The sequence below is a fragment of the Colobus angolensis genome, unplaced genomic scaffold (genome assembly GCF_000951035.1).
Source record: "Colobus angolensis palliatus isolate OR3802 unplaced genomic scaffold, Cang.pa_1.0 Scaffold205, whole genome shotgun sequence".
NCBI classification, from domain to species: domain Eukaryota; kingdom Metazoa; phylum Chordata; class Mammalia; order Primates; family Cercopithecidae; genus Colobus; species Colobus angolensis.
This window is the reverse complement of record NW_012115211.1, coordinates 4,503,836-4,515,853: the sequence shown is the minus strand read 5'-3', so window position 1 is coordinate 4,515,853 and position 12,018 is coordinate 4,503,836. Positions and strand designations below refer to the sequence as shown.

Here is a 12,018-nt window from a genome sequence, read left to right as displayed (position 1 = left end):
CCTTTATATAGAATTAATTAGTCTCGTATGTTTTAGGTCAAGCATCAGCTCTTCTCCCTGTATTTGTTCCCACCATTTGTACATCTTCATGTTTCCCAACTAGTTGCTTGTGCCTATGTCACAACACTTACTTTCTTTTTTCTGCTTTCCTTTTTTATTTATTTGATTTTTATATATTTTTTGAGACGAAGTCTTGCTCTGTCGTGCAGGCTGGGGTGCAGTGGTGTGATCTCGGCTCACTGCAACCTCTGCCTCCCGGGTTCATGTGATTCTTCTGCCTCAGCCTCCTGAAGTTGCTGGGATTACAGGTGCGTGCCATCACACCTGGCAATTTTTTGTATTTTTAGTAGAGATGGGGTTTTACTATGTTGGCCAGGCTGGTCTCGAACTCCTGACCTCAGGTGATCCACCCTCCTCGGCCTCCCAAAGTGCTGGGATTACAGGCTTTGAGTCACTGCGCCTTGCCTGATTTCCTTTTGTAATTGTTGATTTACTTGTTGGATTCCCAGTTAGTTTGTAAATTATTTGACAGCAGGGTTCATATCTTACTCAACGTACATTTTTTTTTTCGTGCTTAGCATGGTGCCTGACATACTGTAGGCACACAAGTTTTGACCCTATCAAGTGGATAATAGCACTTGGGAACTATTCAAATGGTTTTTATGGATGAACGAATATACCAACAAAGTTTGTTTGCTTGTTTCTTGTTTAACTTTAGAAATTCACAAGAGTGTATATATATTTATTATATATAACACTGTCTATATTATATATATTATAATGATCCATATATAAATTTGTGGATGCTTATCGTGGCATTAGTATTTTTTATTCCTTATGTATACATGTGTATACATAGCATGAGTAGAACAGTAAGGGTGGATAAGAAGACCTGTTTGCCTAACCCTTTTGGGAGTAATAGAAGGGGAGGTAGTATTTAAATGTGAATATCTAAAGCTTGGGGCTCTAGCCCTTTCTGAATATACCTTCTGTAGTTTCCTCACCAGTGCTTATTAGAGTAGACCAGGCCTTGCCTAAATATCGTGTAAAGGTCAAGAAGTTCCCAGAAGAATAATTTGGTGGGTGTTCGACTGCCTTTTTTCTGGTGCGGCCTTTCACTGGGGTTGGGGGGCCTGGGATAGGTTTCTGAGGAGCATGCTTAGAGTGTTGGAGTGATTCAGATATACAGGGTTCTTTTGAGCTTTGGCATTAGACACCTGATCCTAGCCAGTAAGTAAACCAAGAAATCTACAAATTAACATGAAAATGGGGAGCTTTACCCTTCTGTATTTCATACAAATTATAATATTTGTCAGAGTTTTTAGTGTGTACAGTTAATGTGGCAGCAAGGATAAGAAGATAATGCTTTGAGAGCTAATGTTTTATTTTGTTGGCTTCTGAGTGTGTGAATTTATGACCTTAATACTGCATTAATGGCTTCTTTCCATTTCACATAATGTGAGGTAATGATCATTTGCTTGTTATCTGACTCATCTTTATGGGAATAACTCCCATATGCCAAATGATATCTCATGTGTGTGCCTGGAGAAAAGGAGCCAGATTGTTGTTAATGCATTTGTGAAACTACATATTGCAGAGTCTACAAACTGAAATAGGAGCTATTTGGTTCTACTTTGATATTTTTCAATTATTGTTTTATAAAATACGTGCCATTTGAGAATGTTTTAAATGTGGATTGTAACTTGTTTTGGCTCTGTTAGGCCATAAATAGTAATTCAGTTTTCTCCTTCTACCTGAGTAATGACCTGAAAATAGCACATGAAATTAGAGTTTTTAAAAAGAGTTGTACTCTGTTAATCAACAGATTTTTTTCATATTTTTGATTTTGAGATACCATAAATGGGAGTTTCCTAATTGTACGCAGCAACTTGCCTGCTATAGGTATGGTGAGGTCCCATCAGCCCTCCAGTGGCTGGGTGGGCACTCTGACAGCGTGAGCCTCTACTGGTTGCCTCTGGCTTCCAGCAGCCTCATCAGTTTACTGTTAGATGCCATACAAATATGATTTTCTCTGGGTGTGTTGACAGGAAAAAGGTTGGCAAGCATAGACTATTTGAAACACCCAGACTTGGTTTTTTTGGTTTTTTTTGAGACAGAGTCTGACTCTGTTACCCAGGCTGGAGTGCAGTGATGTGATCTAGGCTCACTGCAACCTCTACTTCCCGGGTTCAAGTGATTCTCCTGCCTTAGCCTCCCGAGTAGCTGGAATTACAGGCGCCTGCTACCATGCCTAGCTAATTTTTGTATTTTTAGTAGAGCTGGGGTTCATCGTGTTGATCAGGCTGGTCTCGAACTCCTAACATCAAGTGATCCACCTGCCTCGACCTCCCAGAGTGCTGGGCTTACAGTTGTGAGCCACTGGGCCTGACTGAAACACCCAGACTTTGAAATGAAGCATTTTGTTCCAGAATTGTGATTCAGGGTCCTCAGATTATATGATAACTGTTTTCCCTTATTTGTAAGTTTCGAGAAAGTGATTTTTTCCTATTGAAAAAATAATACACATTCTTCGTAGAAACTTTAGAAACTTAAAATGAGCAAAAAGTAGAAAAGAAAAATAAGCTCAGCACCAAGAGATAAATACTATCAACACTTTATTATCTGTTGTTTCATAGATTTTTTTTGTACCTGTTACTGAAGATATGTTCTATGAAAATAAGTGTTTTGTAATCTGATTTCTTCACTTAAAGACAGGTTGTTAAAAAAGAGTTATTTTTAGGTTGAAATTTAGCAAGCACTTTCCAGAGTATCTTTTTTGATCGTTTCTACTGGATAGCAACTTAGGTGTTAGGACATGGTCTTCCAGCTATCCAGATAATCCAGGAAATGCTTATAAACTTGATCTCTGAGCAGCAAGCAACTAGATATTGTATTTGATTCCACCAGCAAGGAAAATCATCATCAGGCATTTATGCGGATAATTGTATAAAACATAGCAGATTATTGCATCTGTGTTCATGAAGGATATTGGTATCTAGATTGCTCTTTTGTAATGTCATTCTGGTTTAGTATTGGAATAGTGCTGGTTTGAAAAGGGTTGGCAAGTGTTCCCTCCTTTTTTATTTTCTGAAACAGTTTGTGTGGAATTGAATTATTTCTTCCTTAAATGTTTGATGGAATTCACCAGTGAAACTTGGAGTTTTCTTGTAAGCAGTCTTTTAATTAAATTAATCAATTTAAAATTTTGAGTTTAATTAAAATAGATTAATAAGGCTTTTAAAAATTTTAGTTTACTTTTATTTTAGTTTTTGTAGAGTTTTTCCCTAAATTGTAGAAATTATTTGCTTAATGTTTATAATATTCGCTAGTACCCTTCTATCTGTAGGATCTGTACTGATGGTCCCCTCTATTGGTTTTGAGATTTGTACTTGGTATTTCTCTCTTCAATCAGTCAGGCCAGAGTTTTGTCCATTTATTAATATTCTTCAAGAAAAAAATTTTGGATTTTGTGGATTTCTTTTTTTCCTTACCTTGATTTTTGCCCTTATTAGTTCCTTTGTTCTGCATGCAGGATTTAATTTGCTCTCATTGTTGTAGATGGAAGGTGGAAATTTAGATTACTGAATTTAAACTTTTTTTCATATATAAACGTTTAAGCCTATTCTAATATAAGCATCTTTTTGTTAATTACATCTAATTTAATTCTGTTGTTGCCAGAGAACATAAACAAGAGCATTTAACCGTTTTCATTTATTGAGGCTTGATTTATGGCCTAGCATATATTCTGTGTTCATGAATGTTTCACATTTAAAAGAATTTGGTTCTTGGATATAGTGCAGGTATTAGATATAGTTTTTTTTTTTTTTTTTTTTTTTTGGCCAGCCAGAGTCTTGCTCTGTCACCCAGGCTGGAGTACAGTGGCACGATCTTGGCTCACTTCAATCTCCACCTCCTGGGTTCAAGCAGTTCTCATGCCTCAGCCTCCTAAGTAGCTGGGATCACAGGCGTGCACCACGATACCCGGCTAAGTTTTGTATTTTTTAGTAGACATGAGATTTCACCATTTTGGACAGGCTGGTCTCGAACTCCTGACCTCGTTATCTGCCCGCCTTGGCCTCCCAAAGTGCTGGGATAACAGGCATGAGCCATTGAACCTGGCTCTTTCAGCTCTTTAAAGATGTCATTGTTCTGTTTTTGACAAGAAATTGGGAGTCATTGCTATTGTTTTCTTAGATATAAGGTGTCTGTCTTTCCTCTGTCTGCTTTAAAATTTTCTCTTTATTATTGTTTGTCAGACATTGATTATCATGTGCCTTGATGGCTTTCGAGTTCATCCTGCTTTAAGTTCATTAAGCTTCTAGATAAGCAGTTTGTAGATTTCTTCAAATTTGCAAAGTTTATGGCTATTGTTTTTACACAATTGATTTGTTTTAAATTTGTTGTGGCATCTTTTTCCATAGAGAATTCCCTCCCTCCCTTCCTCCCCTCCTCCTTTTCCTCTTTTCCTCCTTCCCTCCTTCCCTCTTTCCCACCTTCCTTCCTCCCTCCCTCCCTCCCTCCCTCTATCCACCATTTGTCACCTTTTTCTTTATAAAGTCAGAATTTCTTATATTTAGGCCTTTCTTATTGTATAATTGTTAAGGTTTTTCTCTTGTGTTCTTCTGGCGACACTATTAAACATTTACATATTTGGCTTCTCTGATGTCTTTCCATTCCCACTAGTTTGCCCTTGCTCACTGGTTCTTAACTTGGAAGTAAAGAATGTACATATATGAGAGATTGTTCATCGAATTCACTATGAAAATGAGGAAACTGAGGCCATACCCAGGGTCATACCCAGGCGTCTTGTGGTAGCACTGAGACGAGAACCCAGTGTTTATTATTTTTAAATCCTTGCTCATTTCCATTTCTAGTTTGGGTAAATGGGCACTGGACTGAAGTCTGCTCCTTGAGAATTTGGGTGTTTGTTATGTCCCACCAGAGTGCTAGGCACTGGTCATAAACATTATGAACAAAATGGACACAGCTCCTGATATTTTGGAATTTATAGATTAACAAATAAGGCAGACAATAAAAAGTCTGACAGATGATATGGTTTGGCTCTGTGTCCCCACCCAAATCTCGTCTTGATTTGTACTCCCATAACTCCCACTGTCGCGGGAGGGACCCAGTAGGAGATAATTGAATCATGGGTGGCAGTTTCACCCGTATTGTTCTCGTGATAGTGAATAAGTCTCACGAGATCTAATGGTTTTATCAGGGGTTTCTGCTTTTGCATCTTCCTCATTCTCTCTTTGTCTTCTGCCATCTATGTAAGACAGGTCTTGCTTCTCCTTGCCTTCTGCCATGATTGTGAGACTTCCCCAGCCATGTGGAACTATAAGTTCAATTAAACCTCTTTCTTTTGTAAATTGCCCAGTCTCAGGTATGTCTTTATCAGCAGCATGAAAACGGACTGACATAACAAACAAATGTATAATTATTTGATGTAAGAGCTGTGAAGGACATGAAATCATTGGACTGGTGAAAAATAATGGGGCTCAGAGGCTACTTAGGGTCGTAACAGAATGCCTTCTAGGGAAGCGCTATTTAAAGTGAAGCTTGAAAGATGAAAAAAAGCCAGTGGAGTGTTAGAGAAAGAGCATTCCAGGCAGAGATAGCGCTGAGGTGAGAAAGAGCTTGGCAACTGGGCAGATTTGAGGAGCTATAGCTGATGAAATTATCAGTGGGGTGTAAACTTTTTCACCATGCACATATCAGTTGTCAATTTGCTGGTTAACTTTTACCATCAGAGTTTTTTGCACACTTTTCAGACAACTTCATTGACACCTACTTTGTAAAAATCTGTACTGTTCATTTCTTTCCCAAGCCACACGAGCAACTGGAAAAATCCAGTGATAAAGTCTTTATTTCCACATTGTTATGTGAGATCTTATCTTGTAATGAAAATATATTTTTATCTGGGTCAAAACACATGCTGAGGTTTCTGGAGTTACTGGTTGTAACTAGAAGTAATAGTAAAAGCAAATCCCTTGCAGATGCAGTGTAGTGCATAGAATCTATTTATCTTATCAAAATGAAATAAGAGGAAAAATCTGTTATCACATGGCAGTGTTTCCTTAGCACATAAATATTTTTCAGGGCAAAATTGTCATCTTGCTGGTTTTTATGTAGCATCTGTGCATTTGCCAGTTTTTTATTCTTTTGCTATTTTGCACCTATGTCTGCTTTGAAGTTTGGTTTTTTATTTTAGCAGTCTAAAGACAGGGAACTGATTTTTTTAAAAAAATTATTCCCACTTACAAAAATGGCTGTTCCAGAGTGTATGCAGTATCTTGTTAGGCTTTAATAAAATTAATTAAACTTATCCATGCTGAATGACCTCTCTGGGATTTTTTTGTGTGCTTTTAACCTGTTGATCAATAATCAAAATGAAGAAACTTGTGATGTCTGGTATACTTTCCCCATATATTCCCAGAATGTATATTACAGAAGTAAAGGGAAGTCTGAACTCTACACATTATTTCTTTTAGGTAGATAGATGACTTCCGTTATAGAATTCACATTTCATTGGTAGTCCTGGAGGGATGGTCCTTACCATTACCTTGCCGTGTTAATAGAGATTTTTTTCCTGAGAGATATAGGTGTCACTTATTAGTGAAACGTTAATCACTTTGTGTTCCAGATCCTGGGAACAGAATGTTGAATAAGACATTGTTTCTGATTTCAATGAGCTCAGAGACTTGTGGGGCAAATAATTATGTAAACAATAATATGATGTGATAAATGCTATGCAAGAAGTATGTACAGAATATTTGGGGTCACAGAGCAGCCAGTTGCAAGAGTGTCAAGGAAGGAGGGGGTAACAAACTAGACCTGGAAGGATGAGTAAGAGTGGAGATGAACAGCCTGGGTAGAGCAGCAATATGTATAAAATGCACATATGGGCGGAACACGGTGGCTCACACCTGTAATTCCAGCACTTTGGGAAGCTGAGGCAGGCGGATTACCTGAGGTCAGGAGTTCGAGACCAGCCTGGCCAACATGGTGAAACCCCGTCTCTACTAAAAATACAAATGAATTAGCCAGGCGTAATGGCACATGCCTGTAATCCAAGCTACTCAGGAGCCTGAGGCAGGAGAATTGCTTGAGCCCAGGAGATGGAGGTTGCAGTGAGCTGAGATTGTGCCGCTGCACTCCAGCCTGGGCAACAGAGTGAGACTCTGTCTCAGAAAAAAAAAAAGGCACATATTTGCTCATTTGCCAGGTTGGCGTGGTATGAGTGGGTTATTAGGTATATGACAGAGGAAGTGGTAGAAGGCAAAACTGGAAAGCTACAATGGGGCCTTTTGTGAAGGGCCTTTCATATATATTGAGGAGTTTGGACTTGATTCTGTTGGAAATGGAGAACCTTCAGGGATTTTAAAGTGGCAGAAGAATGTGATCTGCTTATCTTGTTATTTTAGAAAGATATCATTTTGACAGTATGGAGGAAGGAATAGAAGGGAAGAGACAGATGGCAGAAGACCTGTTAGTAGGTCAAGCAGGAGATGGTGGGACCTGAGCTGGGATAGTAGCAGAGGCATCAAGAGAAGGCCATACATTTCTGGAGCATTTTTGAGGCAATTGTAAGGCCCTGGTGGAGAGGCGGCATGTTGTAATGTCACCTGCACTGCATGGGAAGACAGGATGCTGATGTTCTGGGTTTTGTTCTACTCTTGACTCGAGGTGTCACCTTGAATCTCCTAATCATTTTGAATTCTTTTTGGGAAAGGAAGAACACTTATCTGTCTACCTGACTCTTCAGTTCTGAAATTCCAATAAGAGGAAACTGAAGCAAACAAAACAAAACAATAAAAAACCTCAAACAAATCTAACTTAGAGTTTCATATCCTCTTTTTTTTCTTTTGCAGCTGGTAGCCTTTCTCTCTATTTTACTGAAAATTCAGAACAGAAAAAAGTTCAGTTGTTGAGTTATTAGAATTATTAAGGTGTTAACAAAATCTTGAAATTGTGTGATTTGACTCATGAGTCCTTGATTTACCTGCCTCTTTCTATATATATATGTATGTATATGTGTGTATATATATGTGTATATATTCCTCCCCTTTCTAATACAATGTTATTGTAGTCCCAATTTGTATCTTGGCATCTGTATTTGATGTATTTAAAAGATCAAGTTGCAATTTTTATTTTTTGCTTTTAGAGGAGTGAAACTCATTGGATTAGAATTGTTAATATTGTCTGCCCATTCTGTATGCTTTAGATCTCTCTCAATATTACAGGTATTTTGTGGTGTATTATTACTGGGCCTTTACCAGACCAGGGGCTGCTCAGCATTCATCAGACCATGCATCAGTAGACTTTGCTTCTACAATAAATAGGGCATGGTTGGCAGTGGTTTGTATTTCCCACTCTTACTTGAAGTGTATTTCTGGAAACTGCTCTTTTTTATTGAGGGAAGCATTATTAGAGATCCTTAGGAGACGATGTAATTATTATACTTGAATACTTACTTTAGTTGCAGTTACTAAAAGCATTAACTGTCTTTGTAATATATTGTTAAAAGCACCTCTTGTCTCTTTCGTTCCAGTTCCGAAAGACCCGAAACCCCAGTGGAGACGGGTAGCGTGGAGTTACGATTGTACCCTCCTGGCCTATGCTGAAAGCACAGGAACCGTGAGGGTGTTTGATCTCATGGGAAGTGAACTCTTTGTCATTTCCCCGGTATGTACATAGCTTAAATTGAAAACATAGTTTTTTCAATGTCATGTATGTATAGGTACTTGAATAAAAGAGGGTGAAGGGGAGGATAATACAAATATAAATCAGAATAATAAGCTGTGGACTTAAGATGCCCAGAATCTAGTTAGAAATCTATATACATGCAATATTTATTCCTTGTATTTTGTGATACGCTATCCAGATGTAAACCACGTGGTAGTAAGTAAACACTAAATATAGGTACAGAAAGTTGTTATAAAGCTCTAGTGATGGAAAGAAGTCAGTGGTCTGTCGCAACAGGAACAACTTCAAGAGGAGTTGGAATTTGTTACCTTACAGGAAATAGAAATTGAAAAGGAGAGTAGAGAAAAACAAATGGTAGTAGTAATTTGTATTTGTGTGCTAGTTTATTCTTTATTAATGCCTTTGATATATATTATGATTTTATATTCACAGCAGCCCTTTGAGTAGGTTGGGCAGATGTTGTTCTCAGTTTGTCTAGAAAACTAAGATTGAGTGGGAACAAAATGACTTTTGTATGACAATTCCGTTAATAGTGTCTCTTCTAGGAATCTCATGCTTTTTAGTTTGTATCCTTCTTCATCGACTGAACAAGATACAGGGTCAGCTAGAACAGTGGTTCTCACTCTGGCTGTATCTTAGAATCACCTGGGGAGCTTTATAAGGAAAATAAAAAAACGAATTACCAGATTGCCCAGGCGCTACTCACAGAGATTCTGATTCATGTGATCTGTGTGGGGCCTGGGTATTAATACTGTTCATAAGCTTTTCAGCTGATTCTGGTGAGAAGCTAGGGTTGAAAACCAATGATACAGAGAATGATTTTTTTCAGAAATAATGAGTGGAGAAAGTAAAAATGTGTGTTGTGCTCATATTCTGGGAATCTTAGCCAAACTAAGGAATCTGGGTTCTTATTTTCTAGACTGTTTCTGGCTAAAAGAAATACAATGCGAGCTGTATGTGTGCTCAAATGTAATTTTATATTGGGTCACATATACGATAACTACAGGTGAAGTTTATTTAGCTGTAACTGTTATTTAAGTTTATTTAACAATGAGAAACTAAAATAAGAAACAGGTGAAATTTATTTAATACTATATTTTATATCATCCAATATATCCAAAATATTATTTCAACATGTAATCAATATAAAACATTATTAATGTGATATTTTATGCTCTTTCTTTGATTTTAAATCTTTGAAATTTGGTGTGTATTTTTATGTTTATGACATATCTCAGTTCGGACTAGCCATGCATTAAGTGTTTACTGTGTGGTTCTAGACAATGAGGAACCATTCAGGGGGGTTTGGGAGGAAAAACTTTTTCTCTGCCTGCTTAAATTTAGCAGTAGGAGCCTGCAAATTAAATTGACAAAAGACAGATTAACAGGAGAAAAGTTGTAGAGTTTTTATTGATGTTAATGTTTTTACATGTACAGGGAGCTTCTCAGAAAAGATGTGAAAGCTCAAAGAAGTGGTTAGACTCAGGCTTATATACCATTTTTTCTTTTATTTAAAGATAGAGTCTTGCTGTTGCCCAGGCTGGAGCACAGTGGTGTAATGATAGTGATCACAGTAAAGCCACACCTGGCTAATCTTTTAAACTTTTTGTAGAGACAGGATCTTGCTTTGCTGTCCAGGCTGGTCTTGGACTCCTGGCTTCAAGTGGTCCTTCTACCTTGGCCTCTCAATGTGTTGGGATTACAGATGTGAGCCACCCCATCCAGTCTTACATACCTTTTTAATAAAGGAATATAAATTGTTGAGATGTGACTAGACAAAGGAAAGGGAATTTTGGCTTTTTCAGGTGATAAGTTGTGGGAAAGTGACTAAGAAATGCATGGGACAAATTCATGGAAGAAAGGGATTTTAATAATGTCAGTTTGCACAGACTCATCTTGGTATGACTTCTGGTCTCCAGGGATGAATCCATCTCCTCCTCCTGGTACTGAGGAGCACTTTCACAAAGAGAAATTTGTGCCTTGTTTTTAGGCATTTAAGGGGAGGGCAAAGAATTTTTCCTGCATCTGTTGATTCTCAGTTGCCTTCAACTCAAAATAATCCTTATGCCAAAGTGGCATATTTTGGGTTGGTGTATTTGAATCCCCTTCATGGGTGATAAGCTTTATAAGCTTTGTTTTGTGTGCTTCCCAAGGTGTACAGGCCTTCAAATCTTTTTTTTTTTTTTTTTTGAGACAGAGTCTTGCTCTGTTGCCCAAACTGGAGTGCAGTGGCCGGATGTCAGCTCACTGCAAGCTCCGCCTTTCGGGTTCACGCCATTCTCCTGCCTCAGCCTCCTGAGTAGCTGGGACTATAGGCGCCCGCCACCTTGCCTGGCTAGTTTTTTGTATTTTTTAGTAGAGACGGGGTTTCACCGTGTTAGCCAGGATGGTCTTGATCTCCTGACCTTGTGATCCGCCTGTCTCAGCCTCCCAAAGTGCTGGAATTATAGGCTTGAGCCACCGCACCCAGCCAGGCCTTCAAATCTTTAGCAGTTTAGCCTGGTATTTAGTTAATGGAGAAAGGTTAACGTTGAGTGAGTGAGTATTTTATGTGTCATTTCCTTTAGGTTGCTGATTAGGCAAATGGAAACTGGAGACTTTTTTTTTTTGCCACATGCTATTGCTGGCAGGGAAAGTTAACATTTGGAAACTTCTATCTTTAAACAAGTTCTTAGAGTTTTTGGAGGCTGAATGGTGGCATTATCTTTATTTTTTTCTGTAATTGACATAAAATCTGAATAGAAATTTACTATGTAGGTGAACATCTTCTTAAGAGGGACTGCTGTGGTTTCAGCCTGTGTCTGAGAGGGATGGTCTAGATTTGGGTGTCTAGATCTAGGCATTCTGACTTGCATGATTCTTTAGTATACAGAGCAATTCTGAAGTTATCTTACATAAAGTATACCTGAAGCCAGTATATCAGATATTTTCTAATTATTAATGTGTCAACTTTTATCTAGTTCTTTTTTAGTAACTTAATTTCCTCCTCTTCTGTAGGCATCTAGTTTTATAGGTGACTTAAGCTATGCCATTGCTGGGTTGATCTTTTTAGAATATAAAGCAAGTGCACAGTGGTCTGCAGAACTCCTGGTCATCAATTACCGAGGAGAACTTAGAAGTTACCTTGTAAGGTAAAAATGTACTTTGGGAAGCCGTACTTGAAATATTATTTATTTCTCTGGTTTAATGTCAGATTTTGGTATTTCTTTTTTTTCTTTCTGTCTATTATGAAAAATTGCAAATATAATAGGGAAGTTGAAAGAGTGGTGTGGTGAACACCCATTACTTCCACTTGGATTCTACAATTAG

At 38.0% G+C, this 12,018-nt stretch overlaps 1 protein-coding gene across 1 annotated transcript in view; it reads left to right on the top strand.

The window, feature by feature from the left end:
• The window catches only part of NBAS (neuroblastoma amplified sequence), a 406,203-nt gene that overhangs the window by 19,545 nt on the left and 374,640 nt on the right, over positions 1-12,018 (top strand). Inside the window, exons 7-8 of the mRNA XM_011942078.1 lie at positions 8,555-8,688; positions 11,707-11,840. Coding sequence (XP_011797468.1) covers positions 8,555-8,688; positions 11,707-11,840 — 268 coding nt within the window. The remainder of the gene's footprint in view (positions 1-8,554; positions 8,689-11,706; positions 11,841-12,018) is intronic.